The sequence below is a fragment of the Oryctolagus cuniculus genome, chromosome 5, assembly GCF_964237555.1.
Source record: "Oryctolagus cuniculus chromosome 5, mOryCun1.1, whole genome shotgun sequence".
Taxonomy (NCBI): Eukaryota; Metazoa; Chordata; class Mammalia; order Lagomorpha; family Leporidae; genus Oryctolagus; species Oryctolagus cuniculus.
In genome coordinates this window covers 62,244,538-62,265,570 of record NC_091436.1, presented here as the reverse complement: position 1 = coordinate 62,265,570, position 21,033 = coordinate 62,244,538, and the positions used below count along the sequence as shown (strand labels likewise).

The 21,033-nt window shown below is 41.2% G+C and overlaps 1 protein-coding gene and 1 long non-coding RNA gene across 14 annotated transcripts in view; one reads left to right on the top strand and one right to left on the bottom strand.

Moving 5' to 3' along the window:
* The window catches only part of CEP57L1 (centrosomal protein 57 like 1), a 61,485-nt gene extending 45,559 nt beyond the window's left edge, over positions 1–15,926 (top strand). For 2 of the 12 annotated variants that reach the window (XM_051854453.2, XM_051854452.2), the window contains exons 6-12: positions 1,743–1,820; positions 2,314–2,397; positions 9,459–9,536; positions 9,648–9,892; positions 10,710–10,854; positions 13,957–14,118; positions 15,434–15,926. In XM_051854453.2, the coding sequence (XP_051710413.2) occupies positions 1,743–1,820; positions 2,314–2,397; positions 9,459–9,536; positions 9,648–9,892; positions 10,710–10,854; positions 13,957–14,118; positions 15,434–15,583 (942 nt within the window). In that variant the 3' untranslated portion in view covers positions 15,584–15,926. The other 10 variants (XM_070073727.1, XM_051854454.2, XM_070073728.1 and 7 more) reach the window with 7 other exon arrangements.
* Positions 12,450–21,033, bottom strand: part of LOC103349861 (uncharacterized) — a 38,889-nt gene continuing 30,305 nt past the window's right edge. For both annotated transcript variants that reach the window (XR_001794273.3, XR_517973.4), the window contains 2 exons: positions 13,377–13,436; positions 12,450–12,665 (listed from right to left, as the gene is read on the bottom strand). This is a non-coding gene — a long non-coding RNA (uncharacterized lncRNA). The remainder of the gene's footprint in view (positions 12,666–13,376; positions 13,437–21,033) is intronic.

Sequence of the window (21,033 nt, the reverse complement as noted above, 5' to 3'; positions counted from 1 at the left end):
CAGGACATGCTCATACCTAAAGGATGTTGAAAAGATTGCCTTTCACCAGTTGCAATCAAGTTAAGCCTGTCCTAGGTGTTCTCCCTAGCCCTTTACCTCCATACTCTTTCCATTTCATAGGATTTTTCTCTAATGAAGCCTTCCTTGAGTGCTCCCTCTGGAACAGTACAGTCCTTCTACTCTAAGATGTAATACTTATGGATATAAGGTCATATGGCATCAAATCATGTCCATTGCTTTTTGTCTTACTGTTTCATCTAAGTTACTCATGTTTCCCTAAGTACAATATAACCTTTTAAGTAACAAAGGCCATATCTTATATTTCTCAAATGTCTTCCTGCTCTTCTCTTCCCCAACAACTACCCCCTTTTCACATATGCAAGGTGGACACGGATTATTGTTCCCTGATTTGAATAAAACATTGAGACTCAAGCTATTCACTGTTGAACCTCTTAGACCTCAGCAGTGGCATCACTATGGCTTTGTTGCCGCAGGTTAATAAATCTTACGTGTGTGTCTGTTTTTGTGCTTTCCCTTTGTTTCCTTTATGTAATAGCGGGGGAAGCATAGAAAGAAAGCCAAGAAGAATACTAGCACCTTTTGCCATTCCTTTTTCTTAATTTTTGCTTTAACTTGTAAACTCTTAAGAATCAAGATCCAATGGGACTGGCACTGTGGCATAGTGGATAAAGCTGCTACCTGCAGTGCCGGCATTCCATATGGGCGCCAGTTCAAGTCTCAGCTGCTCCACTTCCAATCCAGCTCTTTGCTATGGCCTGGGAGGGCAGTAGAAGATAGCCCAAGACCTTGGGCCCTTGCACCCATGTGGGAGATCCGGAAGAAGCGCCTAGCTCCTGGCTTCAGATCAGCCCAGTTTCAGCCATTGCGACCAACTAGGGAGTAGGCCAGCAGATGGAAGAACTCTCTCTCCCTCTCTCTCTGTCTCTCCTCTCGCTGTGTAACTCTGGCTTTCAAATAAATAAAAAAGAAAGAAAGAATCAAGACCCGGAGGCTGGTGCAGTGGCGTAGTAGGCAACACCAGCATCCCATTTTGGCACTGGTTCATGTCCTGGCTGCTCCTCTTTCAATCCAGCTCTCTGCTGATGGCTTGGGAAAGCAGCAGAAAATAGCCCAAGTGTTTGGGCCCCTGTATCCATGTGAGAGACCCAGAGGAAGCTCCTGGCTTCAGATCAGCCCAGCTCTGGTGGTTGCAGCCATTTGAGGGGAAGGAAGACCTCTCTCTCTGTCTCTATTCTCCCCCTCTAATTTTACCTTTCAGTTAAATAAAAATAAAGTTTTTAAAGATTTATTTATTTATTTGAAAGTCATAGTTACACAGAAAAGGAGAGGCAGAGAGAGAGAGAGAGGTCTTCCATCTGCTGGTTCACTCCCCAATTGGCTGCAACGGCCGGAGCTGTGCCAATCCGAAGCCAAGAGCTTCCTCCAGGTCTCCCACATGGGTGCGGGGCCCAAGGACTTGAGTCATCTTCTACTGCTTTCCCAGGTCATAGCAGAGAGCTGGATCGGAAGTGGAGCAGCTGGGACTTGAACTGGCGCCCATGTGGGATGCTGGCACTGCAGGAGGTGGCTTTACCCGCTATGCCACAGTGCCAGCCCCATAAAAATAAATCTTTAAAAAGAAAAAAAGAACTAAGATGTTTCTGTTTGGAAAAGGAACAAGGCATATTTGGCTCTAGTTTTTATGTTAATACTCTCCCCCCTTTTTTTTTAAACTTTTTCAGGACAAGATAAAACAGTTAGAGGAAAAACTTAAGGAAGAAGAACATCATCGAAAGCTGTTTCAAGACAAAGCTTCTGAGGTAGTTAGACACTGTGTGATCTATCACAGTAAACTGTGTGTTTTATTCGACTTTGTTCTCATTAACTGAAGCCTATAATCTAGAATCTAACTGCTGCCTCCTAGGTTGTCAGTTTTGTCACTCTTTGCTATAATGATAAAATTCTGAGTCAGCCAATATATTAGCGTATCTTTGGATGCACTGCCAAGAAATCTTGCAGTCTTTTGAAATTCTGACAAATCCATATATTTTTAATTGAAAGAACTACTAGAATAAATTGTTTTCACCTTGGTAGATTTATGCATGTACTTAAAGAATTTATTCTCTTATAATAACAAATGATTATAATTACCCATAGACTTCATGACCTTCACACACACAAAATCCTATTTGTGGGTTTTTTTCCTTCCTCAAAAAACATTTCTCTATTTATAAACTGAGACTTGATTCATTAAAGTGTTTTGAGGAAGCTTGTTAGAAATCAGCTTCTTAAGTTTTTTCTTCGATATTATAGCTTCAAACTGGACTTGAAATCAGTAAAATTTTAATGTCTTCAGTTTCTAATTCAAAAATCTGCAAGGAAAAGAAGAAATCAAAGGTATGCATATATAAGAGTGGGAATAAGAGAGGGAAGAGATGTACAATTTGGGACATGCTCAAGCTGACTTGCCCCAAATGGTAGAGTTAGAAACATACCAAGGGACTCCAATTCAATCCCATCAAGGTGGCATGTACCAATGCCATCTCACTAGTCCAGGTGATCAATTTCAGTTCACAATTGATCATAATGAAAGGACTAAGAGTCAAATGGAGCACATAAACAAGTCTAGTACCTGCTAATACTAACCGATAGAATAAATAAAGGGGAGAGTGATCCAACATGGGAAGCGAGATACTCAGCAGACTCATAGAATGGCGGATGTCCTAAACAGCACTCTGGCCTCGGAATCAGCCCTAAAGGCATTCTGATCGGGCTGAAAAGCCCGTGAGAGTATTTCAAGCATGGAAAGCCAAGACACTCTGGCACAAAAAACAAAACAAAAAAAAAACACCTAAATGAAAGATCTCTGTGAGTGAGATCTCAGTGGAAAGAACCTCCTTCAAAGAAGGAGGTACCTTTCTCTGAAGGGAGGAGAGAACCTCCACTTTGACTATGACCTTATCTAAACAAAATAAGAGTTGGAGAACTCAAAAGGCTTCCATAGCCTTGGAAACTCATGACTGGAGCATAGGGAGATTACTGATGCCATAAACAGGAGTGTCAATTTGTAAAGTCAACAACAGGAGTCACTGTGCACTTACTCCTCATGTAGGATCACTGTCCTTAATGTGCTGTACATTGAGACTTAATGCTATAACGAGTACTCAAACAGTATATTTCACTTTGTGTTTCTATGGGGGTGCAAACTGTTGAAATCTTTACTTAATGTATGCTAAACTGATCTTCTGTATATAAAGAGAATCGAAAATGAATCTTGATGTGAATGGAAGGGGAGAGGGAGTGGGAAAGGGGAGGGTTGCGGGTGGGAGGGACGTTATGGGGGGGAAGCCATTGTAATTCATAAGCTGTACTTTGGAAATTTATATTCATTAAATGAAAGTTAAAAAAAAAAGGTATGCATATAAACCTTTTTCCCAAACAAAATTTTCCTATTTGCTAATTCATAATTACTTACCCTTTTAATGTGTATTACTACCCATTTCCAGAAAGGATCTGAAGAAATTTATAATAGTAAATATTATAATAGTAAATAATATAATATAATAGTAAATAATGCTGTGAAATGATGGAAGCCATTATGATTTGGGGTGTAAAGACAGAAAATTTCCTAGTGCCTAGATTAAAGAGAGTAACAGTGGTCATAGACAAAACTTAGCCCCTAGTTTGCTTGATAACCAAAGCAAAAAAGATCATAGAGTGGGTGGAAGAGCTGTCTCTGTGACCTATCAGGAAGCATTCCAGTTGTTCTAGAAAAACAAACATTTCCCTAGTTTCAGACTCTTAAAGAATATATTTTGTGATATTTAAAAAGCGCTAAGCACAATGGATGCTGCCAACACAGTAGATCTTGAAAGCTGTCTTATGTAACACATACACAATAAAACAGGATGTTGTTTTTTTACAGTCCTATGAAGTTCTAGGCGTGTGAAGCCATTCATGTAGAGAATTTATTATTTATTCTTTCTAGTCTCACGTCCTTTGAATTTATGTAAAAATAGTGGAGCGTTACTACTTTATAAATTGCCCAGTGCTTTGTTTTAGATATGACAGAATCTACTAAAAGTTCATGGAAAATAGAATTAAAATGTTTATTTTAGCGCAAAAAATTTTGATGCCCATACATATGAAGATCATCAAAATCTCATGGGAAATGCATAGATTTCCAAAATGTTTTCACCATTATTTTTTAAATTCCATTTTTCATAAACTTTTTGGAGTATCCTCAAATGTTGTATTAAATAAACCTTCTTAATTATATTTAGTGGTAGGAAAATATCTTAATCCCGTGTAGTCTTATAATTCTGGAATTATATTTTGATGACCATTATTACTATTTATTCAATAGGCAGGAAGTGAGTATTTCTGTGTGCAGTTGCTATGGAAGTTAGGGATGTTATTTGAGATATTTTGCCACTGCTGTATAATTATCTAGTGAATATAATATTAGAGAGAACATTATACTTAACTGTGGCTACTCTTTTACTACATAAATAAGAATTGCTAATCTTGATGCGAATGGAATGGGAGAGGGATCGGGAGATGGGAGGGTTGTGGGTGGGAGGGAAGTTATGGTGGGGGGAGCCATTTTAATCCATAAGCTGTACTTTGGAAATTTATATTTATTAAATAAAAGTTTTAAAAAAAAGTCACTTTTGGGTGAGCCTTTAAACCAAAAAAAAAAAAAAAAGAAGAAGAATTGCTTATTACTTATTTAGCACTGTGAGTAGGGTGCACTTTGTGGTACAGTGGCTTAAGTTGCTGCTTGGAATGCCAACATCTGATTTGGGAGTGCTGGTTCAAGTCCAGCTATTTTATGCTTCCCATCCAGCTTTGCACAGATGATGGCCCAAGTACTTGGGTGCTTTCCATCCATGTTGGAGATCTGAATGTAGTTCCTGGCTTCAGCCTGGCCCAGCCTTGGTTGTTGTGGCCCTTTGGGGAGTACACCAGCAGACGGAAGATTTCTCTCTCTCTTTCTCTGTCACTCTGTCTTTCAAATAAATTAATAAATAAATCTTTTTTAAAAAGAGGGGGCTATATTTCTCATACTTTTTTATTTTAAAGCACTTTGTAAGTATGATCATGAAAAAACATTTTCCCAGTGCAACTTTAAATATATACAGATACACATATATATCTTATTTTCTTCCCTAAATGTTGTTTTTTGTGCAATGAGATTCAAAGCTGCAAAGTCAAATAGTACTTGCAAAGTAATTTTTAAGTGGAACCAATACTGAGTTTGATGTTATTTATGTATGTATGTATGTATGTATGTATTTTTATGGCATTCTTTGATGAATTAGTGGAATTTTTTTAAAATTTACCTATTTGTTGTAAAAATTAACTAGGGTACAAGAGGAAGATTAAAGAAATAAAGGAAATAAAAAGTAGCTCCTGAAAGAGAAGAGAGTAATTAAACAAAAAAATCCCTTTATAAAAGTACTTAATTCAAATCCCAAGTCTGCAAATAATAATGTCTCCCTTTAAAGAAGGAAGGAGCGGGGTCAGCGTGGTGGCACAATGGGTAAAACCACTGCCTGCGATGCCAGCATCCTATATGGGCGCCAGTTCATGTTCTGGCTGCTCCACTTCTGATCCAGCTACCTGCTAATGAACTAGTAAAAGCAGCAGAAGATGACCCAAGTGCTTGGGCCCCTCCCACTCACTTGGGAGACCCAGATGAAATGCCTGGCTCCTAGATTCAGCCTGCCCCAGGACTGGCAGTTACAGCGATCTAGGGAGTGAACCAGCAGATAAAAAGAGCTTTTCCTTTCTCTGTAACTCTTTCAAATAAATAAATAAATATTTTTTTTAAAAAAAATGAAAGAAAGGGGCCAATGCTGTGGCAGAGCGGGTAAAGCCACTGCCTGCAGTGCCTGCATCCCATGTGGGTGCCAATTTGAGTCCCAGCTGCTCCACTTCCAATCCAGCTCTCTGCTGTTGCCTGGGAAAGCAGTGGAAGGTGGCCCAAGTCCTTGGGTCCCTGCAACCTGCGTAGGAGACTGGGAAGAAGCTCCTGGCTCCTGACATCACATTGGTGCAGCTCCGGCCATTGCGGCCATCTGGCGAGTGAACCAGCGGATGGGAGACCTCTCTCTCTCTCTCTCTCTCTCTAACTCTGCATTTCAAATAAATAAATAAATATTTTTAAAAAAAAGAAAAGAAGATGGAATGAACACTTTCAGCGTGGGATCAGATTTTAAGTAGCCTCTATGAGAGACTTCTTTGTTTCTCCTTATTCTGGACGTAATTCATTCAACTCATGCATCTTTCTCTCTCTCTCTCTCTCTCTCTCTCTCTCTCTCTCTTTCTTTTTTTTTTTTTTTTTTTTTTTAATTTATTTGAGAGACAGAGAGAGTCAGGGAGAGCTCCCATCTGCTGGTTCACTATCCAGATTCTTAAAGGCTGAGCTAGGCCAAAGCTGGAAATTGGGAGCTCAGCCCAGGTCTCCCATGTGGGTAGCAGAGACCCAAGTATTTGAATCATCATCTGCTACCTTCCAGAGTGTGCATTGGCAGGAAGCTGAAATCAGAAGCAGAGTCAGTCTCAAACCTCAACACTCAGGTGTGGGACACTGGCATCTTATCTACAAAGCCAACCGCCCATTCCTATTCATACATCCAAATGTACTTACACTGGTATCTCTAGATGATCTAAATAATTCTGGAATTTATAAAAAATAAATATACAAATATAAGACAAAATATAATGAAATTTAAAGTGGCAGTATTTTATAGATTAAGGAATATGTTAAGGGTGATGAAAGAAGCAGCATTGAAGTCAGCCTTGGAGAATAAAAGGGATTGATGGAGTGAGATAATGGGAAATGCAGTACAAGGTGAACTTCTCTGATCTGATAATCCCAGATCCACAATGCTCCCAAGTCCAGAACTTTGAGTACTGACATGCCCTAACTGGAAAATCCCTCATGTGACAGGTCACAGTCAAAATGCAGGTGCACTAAAAGCACTGTATAAAACTTACCTTCAGGCTGTGTAGATGAGATATATATGAAACAAATCCTGCGTTTAACTTGAGTCTCATTGCCAAGATACCTTATGTATGTATTCAAGTATGTATATTCCAGGACTGGCACTATGGCGTAGCAGGTAAAAAGCAGCCACCTGCAATGCCGGTGTCCCATATGGGCATCCCATATGTTGCAGTCATCTGGGGAATGGACCAGCAGATGGAAGACCTCTCTCTCTCTCTCGCTCTCTCACGATCTCTCTCTCTCTCTCTCTCTCTCTGTTGCTTTCTCTCTTTGCCTCTTTGTAACTCTGCCTTTCAAATAAATAAATACATCATTTTTAAAATAAAAAATATTTTTAAAAGTATGTATATTCTGAAAAAAAATTCTGAAATGCGAAACATTTGGTCCTCAGCATTTTTAAAACATTTTTTTCAAAAATTTATTTATTTATTTGAAAGAGTTAGAGAGAGAGAGAGAGATCTTCCATCCACTGGTTTAACTCCCCAGATGGCTGTAACAGCTGGACCTGCACCAATCCAAAACTGGGATTGATGAGCTTCTTCCAGGTTTCCCACATGGGTGCAGGGGCCCAAGAACTTGGGCCACCCTCTAGTGCTTTCCCAGGCCACAGCAGAGAGCTGGATCAATAGTGAAGCAGCTGGGACTCTAATCGGATTGCATATGGAATGCCAAAGCACCAGCTCCAGGTCCCCAGCATTTTGGATAAAGGTTCTCAACCTGTAAAACCTGAGGAAACTGTTGGTTTTTCCAGAGACCCAGACGTGAAAGTACAGTAGTGGGATCATAGTAAGAGTTAAAGTTGAAAATGTAGAGGTGAGCATTTGCCATAGTGGTTAAGATGCCACTTGGGATGCCTGCATCCCCTGTTAGAATGCTAACTCAACTTTTGACTCCAGCTTCCTACTAATGTGGACCCTAGGAGGCACCAGGTGATAGCTCAAATACTTGGGTCCCTGTTACCCATGCAGGAGACCTAGATTGAGTTCCTGGCTCGTGGTTGTTAAGTGCATTTGGAAAGTGAACCAGCAGTTAGAAGGTCTGTCCCTGCCCCCAACTTTTGTGTGCCTTTCAACTGAATGAATGAAAGAAAACATGACTTAGAGTGAGACTGTGGCAGCCCTTCAGTGCCATGTTAAAAAACTGAACTTTTATTCTGTATGTAGTTGGGAACTATTGAAGGTTTCTGAGATGAGTAGACACAGGATCAGAGCTGTACTTCTAGATGGTAACTAATAGCAGTGAGACTTTTAGAGTTTTATCACATGTTGATTCATGTAAGCATTATAACAATCAAGATACAAAACTCTCCCACTGCTGTAAGGTTCCTTTATACAATCCCTGTATACAACATGTCCCCCTTCCTGACCCTGGCAGTCACTAATCTGTTCACCATCTCTATCATTTTGTTATTTCAAGAATGTTAGATAAATGCAATTATACAGTATATAAGCTTTTAGGCTTGGCTTTTTTCCCATGAGATCATCCAAGTTGTTACATGTATCTGTATATTCCTTTTATTTCTGCATGGTAGTCCATGTTACAGATTTTACCATTTACCTTTCTGGTTCTTACAAACAAAACTGCTGTGAAATTTTATATGGATTTTTGTGTTAACTAAGTTTTCATTTCTTTGGGATAAATGGCCAAAGGTACAGTTAGTTGTTGGGTCATGTGATAAGGAAATGTTTAGTTTTATAAGAAATTGCCAAACTGTCCTCCAGAACTCTTCCAATGCTGTACCATCTTGTGTTCCCAGCGACAGTGTATGAGTGATCCAGGTTGTCTGCATCCTTACCAACACTTGGTGTCATCACTGTTTTCTGTTTTGGGTCTTCTCATAGTTATGCAGTGATATTACATTAGATGTTTTTGAAGTTTATTTTCATCTACTAGAAAGACTGAGAGGGAAAGAGGGGGTGTGGGGAGAGAGAGAGAGAGACAGAAAGAGAGACAGAGACAGACAGACAGACAGACAGAGAGATCTTCCATCCAGTTGTTCACCAAATGCCCACAACAGCCAGGGTCTTCAGGGCTAAAGCCAGAGTTCAGAACTCTACCTGGGTCTCCCATACAGGGTGGCAGGAACCAAGCACTTGATCCATCATCTACAGCCTCCCAAGCTGCATTGGCAGGGAGCTGCCTCAGAATTGGAGGAACCAGGACTCAATCAGCACTCCAAAAATAGAAGCAGGCATTCCAATCAGCAGCTTAAACCACTTTGCTACAATACCCCACCTCTGCATTGTGATTTAACATGTTTTCCCTAAAAGGTATCTTTTCGTGTTCATTTTTCCACCTCTGTGTCTTCTTCAGTGAAATGTTTGCATTTCTTTTGCCCATTTTCAAATTGCACAGTTTGTTGACTGTTGAGTTTTGAGAGTTTGTCGTATCATAAATATCTTTTAAAATAATTTTGTTTACTTTTTCCCCTGTCAATCTTTAGACAAATAAATGTTTGAAGAGAGGGCCACCTCAGCCAGTTTATTCAAAGTGTGGAGCACTGCCTTTTGAGACTGAAAGGGTAAGAGGAAAACATGAAGATAATTGTTCAAAAAAATGCCTGCTTTATTGTAAGTACTATTTAAATAGCACCATTCATTTAAAATTCTCAGCTATTTCTTTTTCCCTTAAGTCTGCCAGTGCAGGCAGTTCTGTGAATGCAAGTATGCAAAACCTTCTGCAAACAACGCGACGATCTGGGCCACGGATCCTACAGAAACCTTCTGAAGTCACTGAGCATAGGTGTTTGTGCAGGCCTACTAGAAAAACCTCATGGTGTAAAGCTGTCCCTTCTGACTCAGAAAAGTCTGATTCCTTTTGTGACAATTTGTCTGAACTTTTGATGGCAATGCAAGATGAGCTGGACCAAATGAGTGTGTAAGTATTTTTATTCTCTGTCAGGAGAACCAGTAAGTGATTTAGATGCCACTTGCAAATTCTGAAAGGCCTGACTTCATTATTTGTATTTATATATTTTTTTTGGTCTGCAAATTTATTATCACTGATTTTTCATTGTGTTTATTGATACTAAGTTTTCAAGTGTGCATAATTGCTGCTTTTCCATTCTACAGAGTTTCTGTATTCTCAAAATCTGGACTGACAGACAGATATTATTATTATCATTCTAACATCTATGGTATGGTGACCTTAGATTACAATTCACAAAGCTTTTAAAAGAAAAGCTCTCAATTTGTTTTTAGAATTTTGTAGTTAAATGAATGATTTCATTAAACAAGTAGAATGTAATGCCTCGTCTTAGGCCTGGCTGATCTGCGTTACACATTTTGCAGCATCCATAGTAAGGAAGATTCTGTATAGGCTACGTTAGATCATGCCCCATGTTTAAATGTATATCCAGAACCATGTGATTTGGCTGGCTCACTACTTGAACTGAGACCTCTGTAGAAGCTATAACTAGTTCTGTGAACAGTATTTCATTGACAAGGCCAAATCCTTCAGCAGTAATTCCAGAGTTGGAACTGAAGAGCCCTTTAATGCCTCCATCCAAGGACACCAGAACATTTTACTACGTGTTGCCGGGAGCCTCGAGAACTCAGATTTTTTTAAGGTTATTTGGCCATCTAAGTCAAAATCTAAATGTATCTAATCTCAGATTACAAGGGCTTAAGATTATTATTTAACTCTCAGTGAAACTTATGCTACAACTGAATTGTTTTAAATTTGCTTTTTCTAGGGAGCACCAAGAACTACTGAAAGAAATGAAGGACACTGCAAGCCATTCAGTCTATGGTGACATAGAATGTGAACTAGAACATTTAGTCAAGAAGATGGAAATTAAAAGAGAACAGATTTCCAAACTGAAGAAGCATCAAGACAGTGTAAGAAAGCCTTAGTAAAAAATTGCAATGAAAAGATAACATAACTGGTGTCAATGTTACATCTCCATGTGACCTTCCAAATATGAGGTTCTTATATGTGGTTTTGTGACAAGATAGACAGATAGGAATCACTTAGGCCTGTTATATACAGTACAGCTAGCCATCCCATTGGAATAACATGGGTTTCCTACCTGACTCTCCATGATAATGTAGAGAAAAAGGAGTAGGAAAAGTAAATTATGTGTTCAGAAACAGCTCTGGGAAAATTGTGAGGAGGAGAAATTTGACTGAGCAGCCCTCTGGTTACTCTTTTCTCCTGTTCCCCTTTTCTCCTCCCATGCCTTAATGATGCCCCTTTGTGTTAACAGATTTTTAATTTCCTACCACCCATAAGCCTGGCTTCTCAGGAGTACCCTATTCCTAAACTCAATGTCAACCTTTCCCAAAGCAAGCTGTGCTGTTTTTTGCTTTGGGGACCTGCAGTCAGCTAGCTATAATGAGTAGGATGGCGTTGGAGAGAACTCTGAATTTGGATGTAAAGTCTTAATAGCTATGACTGGCATAACAGCTTTAATATTTGAAAAAAGAACCCTAGAATATAATATTTTATTCCATGACAGTGACTCCATAGGTTGAACTTCGAGCACTCCTACAGCACAGGAGCAGAAGGCAGAGGGATCCTTTCCAGGAGCCGTCAGGTCACATCAGATAGCTCCCTGCTGTGGATCTAATCATCTTTCATAAAAGTCTGCAATGTGTTAACCTCACAGATATGAGTAAGCCTCCCCTGCCTCTTGTAGGAAAGTATTAAACAATGCAGAACATAGCTGCCTTTATTCTTCTTATGGCCTACTTTTGAAGCAAACATTTTCATTTTGCTAGCTTTTAAAGCTATAAGTACAAAGTTTTGTATGGATGTATTGGAATAAAGATTGTACAACTTCTGCACTTTCTTGGAATTACATAGGGGAAACTTGAAAGAAATGGAAAAATAAAAACTTTAACAAGTTAGTTCATACAGACTATATTTTGAAGGACATGATTTATATTCCATAATGACTATAGCAATATGCAGACATTTTATTATGATACATTTCATATTTGTAATAAAAATAGCCTCAAAGGCAAATAGACAACCCCGCACTCAGTGTCTAGGCTAGCTGTACCAATTAGAGCCATGTGTAAGTGAAAACAGACTATGGAATAGGTTCGCCTTTGAAGAAATTCAGCTAGTTGATAGATAATTATTTGTTTAATTCTATCTACCCCACTTTTACCAGACATTCCTGATGGCAATAGTTAGTCCTTTGATTTTTTTAAACTGACATTCAGTAGTACTTTATTGTTTAATTCAGAGATATTTTTATTATGATGATGATTATTATTATCATCATTATTATTTTTTAATTTGAGAGGCAGAGACCTCCTAAATGACTGCAATAGCCAGGGCTGTGCTAAGCTGAATGCAAGAGCTAGGAAGGCAATGCAGGCTCCCCACATGGGTGGCAGAGACCCAATTACTTGAGCCATCACCTCTGTCTCCCAGGAAGCTGGAATCAGGAACCAGAGCCAGGTATTGAACCCAGGTGCAGACATTTTTTTAAAGATTTATTTTGTTTATTTGAAAGATAGAGTTGCAGAGAGAGAGAGGTCTTCCATCTGCTGATTCACTCCCCAAATAGTTACAACAGCCAGAGCTGAGCCAATCTGAAGCCAGGAGCCAGGAGCTTCTTTTGGGTCTCCCACGTGGATGCTGGGGCCCAAGGACTGGGGCCATATTCCACTGCTTCCTCAGGCACATTAGCAAGGAGCTGGATCAGAAGTAGAGGAACTGGGATTAGAACTGGCATCCATGGGGGATGCGGAGGCTTTAACCCACTATGCCACAGCACAGGCCCCCAGATATCTTAAGTGACATCTTAACAAGCATCTTAACTGCTTAGCTAAACACACACCCCAGAAATACTTTACATATATATATATATATACTTTATATATAATATAAATATAAATATATATGTAATAATATGTATATAATTTTTATATAAATAAAATACTTTAAAATATATATATATAGGTACTTCAGAAAGTTCACAGAAAATGCTTATTATGAAAAAAAAACAATGCTTGGATATCAAAATTTTTAATACCAAATTAACTTACCTTGAGGCCAGTGCTGTGGCATAGCAGATAAAGCCACAGCCTGCAGTGCTGGCATCCCATTTGGGCACCAGTTCAAGTCTTGGCTGCTCCACTTCCTATCCAGCTGTCTGGTATGGCCTGGGAAAGCAGTAGAAGATGGCCCAAGTCCTTGGGCCCCTGCACCTATGTGGGAGACCTGGAAGAAGCTCCTGGCTCCTGGCTTTGGATTGGCCCAGCTCCAGCAGTTTCAGCCATATGAGGAGTAAACCAGCAGATGGAAGACCTCTCTATCTCTTTCTCTCACTCTCTCTCTCTCTCTGCCTCTCTGTAACTCTGCCTTTCAAATAAATAAATAAATCTTAAAAAATAAATAAACTTACCTTTTAATTATATTTTCCCACAAAGTTTTGGAAGGATCCTCATGGGTGTGTGGGAGACACCTTCAAAAAGTTTGTGAAAAAATGAATTAGAAGATAATGTGCATGTCTATGACCTGTTTGCAGCCCCCTCATACATGTATGTATACATTTTTTACTGTATAGATTCTGCTCATTCACTTTGCTGTTAGTGTCACCTGGAAAATCCTCTCCTGTGGCTTTTACAGTTTCATGTCACAACCCTTCCTTCAACTTCCCCGGCCTTTGTGGATCTTGTCCTACTTTGGCCTTCTCAAATAATACACCTTTTGCCCTACTCAAAATTAATCCAACTGAAGTTGCATACTTTTTTTTTTTTTCCTAATAATAATACCAAGCTCCTTGAAAGCAGGGACTATTTGATTCATTTTGTTTCTACCTGACTAGCGCAGTGTTAGGTATGTGATAGGTGTTCCATAAATAAAAACTCACTGAATTGAACTTTAAATTTAAGATAATTGGTAAACTTTCAATCCAATCTGTCTATTTAAGAGTACACTTTTTAGTGTATTTCTGACTAAAATTAGATTTTTTTTCTCTCCAGGTCCGTAAGCTGCAGCAAAAAGTTCAAAACCCAAAGATGAGAACAGCTCCAGGCGTTCAGCAAGAAGATAGCCAACCTAACGGATCAAAGAACAGAAAAAATAGCCCCAGAAAATGTTTGAATGAAACTAACTCTTTTCAGAAAAACAACAGCTTTCATCCAGTACGAGTTCAAAATCTTAAAGTGAAATTGAGGAAAGATGATATCATGTGGGAACAGTAACACAATAGCAAGGCTATCACCTTAAATGAACTTTGTCAATGAGACCTTGAATTGTCTAGAGTGGTTTTAATTTAATAATACCTTTGTGAAGTTTTGAATTATGTTTCTAGCTTCTATAAGGCCTGAAGTTGTAGTGTTTTAAAATTAATGCCCAGTCACCTAAGAGTCCCAAATGATAAATGATTGGTTTTTTGTTTTTCTTTTTGAGTAATATCCGTAACCTCATCATGTTATAGAAACATTGTTCACCTTGCAGGTATCTTAAACTAAAGTCTATGAAATTGTCCTTGATTAACAATATTCAAAGTTCTGTTAAATCTGAGGGATAAGTACTAGTCCACGTTTTCGCATAGTAGGCTTGTAACTTTCAGAACCACTGTTCAGTGAACATAAAGGTCTTTTAGCTTTCCTGATGCTTGCTTTAAAGCTGTGAAATGTTTTCCTTCCTTGGAGAAGGAACAGCTTAATAGTTCTTCAGTTTTGCTGAAGATGCCTTTGATCCAGGTTTTATACAGTTACAGATGAGAACTTACTGTGTAGTTTTTAGAAGTCAGTAACTCAACTGCAGAAATTTTTCTCTGCTATTCCCATTTTCTTTCACAAATATAGATGTTCTTAACACCAGTGATCTATTTTATCTTACTGCTTTATAATTTTTGATGAGTTGTATTCTTTGCATTGTATATAACATATTCATGAGGACAGAGTGTGAATTTTTAGGACCCATAAAAGTGGTGTTTTTTATAATGAAAGAAAATTGGGCATTTAATTACCTCATCCAGCAAAAATTCAGGACAGTGTGTTACACTTTTATGTTTTAAAATCAGTGATGTTGTAGATTTCCTTGTAAATGCATACTTTATAATAAATTTACACATGTTGACCTATCTTTCCAGAAGCCTTTGGAAACTAGCACAGCCCTTTTGAACCCTTGGTTTCTCTCTCAAATCTCAGGCAACTGGAGAGGTGGAGCCCATCAGCTGAAGGAGAAATAGAGGACAGACAGCAGGTGTAATAGAAGGGGAGGAACTCTGAGTTCAGGAGAGCTGTTCAAGAGCTCCCAGAGGGCCAGAGGTGGAGGGGCCCATTTACCAAGTTGGCTGAATTCTCGGTTGGAGGTGGGGTGGGGTGGGAGGCAGTGTGGGACAGGCAGATGAAGTTCAAGTTACAGGTGTGAGAGAATTTTTAGGTCTGGATCCCGGGATGCTAAGAAGAGCAGTTTTTTTGAAGATAGTCTTTCTTTCTGTTTCCCTAGGAAATTCTCAGAAAGTGTGTTAGGAGAAAGTGGGTAATTATGGACCTGCTGGGCAGGAAAACCAGATTCATGCTAACGGTGAGAAGAGCTGCCATGGAAGAGACCTTTCCATACCTGCAAGTGGGAGGCGACTGGAAATGGGCAGACTGAGACTTGAAATTCTCCTTGAAGGGCATTAATGGCAGAGATCAGGTTTCTCCCCTGGCTTAAACAGGATGTGTGCCCTTGGCTCTCTGTCACTGCCATGCTCACTAGCAGCTCAGACCTGAAGACGTTCCACAGGCATTTTCGCCTGAATTTCCTTGTATAACCTTACCTGTTTTCTCTGCTTTTCCCCTCCTCCTCAAGGATATGACTTCCACACTTTAAACTTTGCCAAAAACCCATCTAGTCCAAAATGCAGCCCTACATGTCTGTACCTACATTTCTGTACCATGTACTAGAAAAGTGGCAAATATATTTGGCTTATGAATAAAGGCATTACTTGTGAAAATGATTCCTAAAATAATTCAGTTAAGAAGTGAGAATTTTCTCATGAAATTAAGTATAGTACATTAGAAAAAAACACAAGACTTCAAGTTAAGAGATGAGTTCAGGGGCTGGCGTTGTAGCCTAGTGGTAGCTGCATCGTAGCAGGTAAAGCATCTGCCCGCAACACCAGCGTCCCTTATGGCTCCCTGTTGGAGTTCTGTCTGCTCCATTTCCAGTCCAGCTCCCTGATAATGCACTTGGGAAAGCAGCATGAGATGGCCCATGTACTTGGGCTCCTGCATGCAATGGGAGATTTGGATGAAGCTCCTGGCTCCTGGCTTCAGCCTGGCCCAGCCCTGGCTGGTGCAGCCATTTGGGGAGTGAACCAGCAGATGGAAGTTCTCTGTCCCTCTGGGTGTCTCTCCCTCTTTCTAACTCTACCTTTCAAATTAAAAAAAAAAAAAAATATCAGTTCTGACTCCATCCTGTAGTAGCTTGGACAAGTCAAGTCAAATATTTTTTTGAAGCCTCAGTTTCTCATCTGTAAAGTGGGGATTCTATTAATACCTACCTCGTGGGGTTGTTGTGAGGAGTAAATGAAGCAATACACGAAGGCACCCAGCCAGAAGGGTTAACTCAGTAAAACTCAGTAAATGTGTTTTGAATCTGAGTGACAAAATATATACACACACACACACACACACACACACACACACATATATATATATAAGTGTGTGTGTGTGTATAGAACACAAGTTTGCATGTGTTTAAAGCCTAAAAGCAAAACCCCAAATTTATTTGTGTTTTTGTCTTTGTTTTTCTCTGTGCCTAGAGAGAAACTGCTCTGGCTAGTTTCCTGGCCCAGGCTTCAGATGGGAGGGGTGAGAATACAGTCCTGCCATGGTGCACACTGCAGCTTGGCTTGGAGTCTGTTTTGCTTGTCGAGGTGGCATTTAATACCAAGAGACAATAAAGAATGGTGTCTTGTTGCCCCATCACAGCTGCTGGACTAAAAGTGTATCTCTGCGCAAACCCCACCTGCTTGCCATGGCCTTTGACTCCTCAGGGTGGAGCGAAAGATTTCTTTCCTGGAGCTGGGGGAGGGGGAGCAGTCTGTGATCAGTGTACAACAGTTGCTGTAGCAACCCCACAGCCCTGCTCCGACTAACAGAAGCGTGGTATGATTTCATTTTATTCACTAAAGTGAAAAGTAGAGTTGTTATCTATTTAATCAATTGGAAGTTGAAAATGGAATTGGAACTTTCTAGCCAAGGCAGATCTCAACTTTGATGAAATTTTGATATCAGAAAGTTCCATTGTTTAAGGCAGTAGGTATTGTGAATACTGTTAACACTGGAAATGGGAGTTGGAATCTGGAATTAACTGTATTTGGGTGGGTTGTTGCAAACTAGCCAATTTTTTTTAGGTGGTAGCTGAGGGTAGGAAGATCAGAGAGAAAGGGTATTGTCCAACAATGTGAGATTCAGGTGAGAGATACTTAGTATCATAAGCTGACTGGGATGGTCTGCCTGGCAATTGTATTTGAAATTTGGGGAAGTACCTGTCTTTCTTTAAAAGTATTTTAAGTATAAAGTAGTATTCCTAATTTGTGGTAAAATGTCAAAAAATGCAATAAGAATTTGACTTGTACTCTCATGGGAAGAGCCCATTGGTTATATTCAATGGGGTAAGTGTGTATCGTGGCCGAAAATGCACCAGCTGCCATTATTGCTGTAGAGTAAATAATGGAACTCCTGATGGAGCTTCCTGGAACTCTTTTCAGCTATAACTAAAGCTGTTCCTACTGAGAACATTTAGTTGTATGTGAAGCTGAGATAAGTCCAAGCTGACTCCCAGACAGAGGACAAGACAGACCTCGCTAAGGAAAAATAGCATCCGTGCCATAGAAAAGCTGTCTAGATGAACTGCAGTTTTTAATTACAGTGAGATGAGGCTAAATAAGATTAATATTGACTGCCTCTCATCTGAAAATAAATTTACTTCTTGGTCATTAAATTGACATTGTCAGTGCCTCAGCCTTTTTCTTCATGTCCTCACTTTTTTCCAACAAACTCTCCATTTTTGGTTTCTTTTGGTTTTGTTTTTTGTATTTTGTCATGTAAGGAGAATTGGGAAAAATTTATAAGCTTCAAGCTTTAGATAATGTTTGGGCCAGCATTTGTTTTTATAGCTATAGATTGTTTACTTAAAAGAATAGGTTGTGGGCCTGCGCCGCAGCTCACTAGGCTAATCCTCCACCTGCAGCACCAGCACTCCGGGTTCTAGTCCCGGTTGGGGTGCCGGATTCTGTCCTGGTTGCCCCTCTTCCAGTCCAGCTCTCTGCTGTGGCCCGGGAGTGCAGTGGAGGATGGCCCAAGTCCTTGGGCCCTGCATCTGCATGGGAGACCAGGAGAAGCACCTGGCTCCTGGCTTCGGATTTGCGCGGTGCGCCGGCCGCACTGCGCCGGCTGCAGCAGCCATTGGAGGGTGAACCAACAGAAAAAGGAAGACCTTTCTCTCTGTCTCTGTCTCTCTCTCTCACTGTCCACTCTGCCTGTCAAAAATAAAAAAAAAAATTTTAAAAAAAGAATAGGTTGTTTGTCCCCCCCACCCCCAATCCCTGGTATGTTTATTTAGAGTCTTATTGATACAGATTTTTTGAATTGCTACTTGGTGAGAGATCCTACTAGATGTCTTAGGCAGACATTGGAGATTCGCACCCCACCACTAAAATGTTTTTGTTATACATGCATGGTCCAGTGTGTAACTATGTGCTTAGCAATTTCAGCAGAAAATAGTAAAGAAAACTGATCTCTCAGAACTTTATCCTCTGGGGCAGCTTTGTGACGGACGATATAAAACCTGTTAATGGGTTGGGGAAGGGCTTGGGTGTTGTCTGTCAAAGGGCAGATAAAGGTTCTATGAGTGATAGAATCAGCTTTCTAGAAGCATCTTTGAAAACAAAGGCGGAGCTGACCATCACATTCTGCCTAGGTTTTTTTCCTCTTCCACCTTTACTCATCTTGCATTCCCCCTTCCATCTGGTCTCAGTTTACTTCCTCCTCTAAGAAGCCCTCTTAAAACCTCCTCTTACCCCATTGCCTCCTCCCAAAACTAACATGGCTGCCCCACCTAGGTTGTGGGGAGCAATCCGGACTAGACTAAGTTGCTCGAATTAGGACTTATTCTATGCATCTGCTCTCCCACAATATGGCGCTGGGAGAGAAGTAAACAGCTTCCGCACAGCTGCCTCCAGTTCAACCAATTAACTGTAGGACTTGCTCCTGATTGGAGAGCAGCGTACTCAGCCGAGTTGGGATTGGCGGAGGAGGACTATAAAGGAGGAGAGAGACGGCATGCACCGGGAACATCTATGGGGAACATCTAAGGGAACCCGTGCAGCCCCCAGAGAGCCGGCCGGCGGTGTGCCGCTCCCCTGCGGAAGTGGGGAATGCGGCCAGGGGGAACTGCCCTTCCACGGAGGTGGAAGGGATAGTAGCCAACCCGGGAAGAACCAGCAGCAAACCCGGGGAGGGCCGAGCAGACAAAGGAACAGCGCAGGGTCCTGTGTCGTTCCTCCACGAAGACGGGGAGCGACATAATGGTGCCGTGACTCGGATAGGAAACCTGACTTGGATAGGAAACCTAGGACGGATAGCAAACTTAGGAGGGAAGAAACGGGAAGAAACGGGAAGAATTGGGAAAATACCGGAGAGAGAGACTAGCAAACAGCCTAGGGAAAAGCCGGATGAAAAAGGTGCCGGAAGAAGCTATTAAGCCTAGGCATAGACTCAGATACGGACTACGGGGGGAAGCTGGGAGAAATCTTTAAGGTCGAAAGTGAAAGCTAGAACAAACAGACTCGGACGCGGACTGGGGGGAGAGGCCAGGAGAAATGAGGGAGGAATATCGTTGGAGGAAAGCTTGGGGAAACATACCGGGTAGAGAAAACTGTTAGGGAAATTGAAGCCGCGGGGGGCAGGCCAAGGCGGACACGAAAGCCACTTTGGGGTTCTCAAGTTAGCCCGGGAATAGGGGGCGAAAAGTTGAAACCAGAAGCTGAGACGCAAGCCAGATTGGGATCCGTCTGATTAGCCCGGGGAGCAAAGGACGGGAAGCCAAACCGTGGGGCGGAGACGTACGCTGGGTTGAATTCGCCAGGCTAGCCCGGGGAACTTAGATTGAATCCTAGTGGCGGAGACGCAAGCTACGCTGTGTTACTCGCGGAAGCCGCCGCGTGCAGAGAGAGCACGGGGCGTGAATAGATAGGGAACGCTGGCGTAGGCCGTGGTTCAGACGCGAAAGGGTTAAGCGTGGAGACCGCGGAGCGCGCAAAGCCGGGAAGCTGCGCAGATGAGAGAGGCGCGCGGGCTGAAGCGGCGCAGAGCCGGGAACCCGCCGGCGGGGCGAGGTGCCGGAAAGCTGCAGGGATAAGAGAAACAGAAGTTTAGAAGTAAAAGAGAAATAGGAATGTTGGCAGACAGAAGTAAAATGGGAGAAATAGAAATGCCCGGAGATAGAGAAGTAGAGAGAAATAAGGCCTCCCCTCAACATGCCAATTAGGAGGCTTGGATTCGGTCTGCCTGATTTAAGGCGGTAAGCGCCAGCAAAGCTCGACCAGAGTATGAGCTGCAGGTCACCGAAGATAGGCACGAACCAACACTAATAAGTCTCCCCCACAATAAGGCAATGAGAAGGCTTGGATTCGGTTTGCCTGATAGGTTTTGTAAACACCTGCAGGCAGTTCTAGCAGAGCAGAGCATGCGCTGCAGGACAGCGAACACAGGCACGCATCAGCGCCTAAAAACCTCCACACAATGGCGAAGAGAGGACCCGGATTCGGTTTTCCTGATTGATAGGACTTGTAAGAGCCTGTGGCAACTCTAGCAAGTACAGCAGAGTGTGTGCTGCGGGACACCGAAGACAGGCGCGTATCAACGCCAAAAAATAAAAAGAAAGGGGGATCTGTGGGGAGCAATCCGGACTAGACTAAGTTGCTCGAATTAGGACTTATTCTATGCATCTGCTCTCCCACAATATGGCGCTGGGAGAGAAGTAAACAGCTTCCGCACAGCTGCCTCCAGTTCAACCAATTAACTGTAGGACTTGCTCCTGATTGGAGAGCAGCG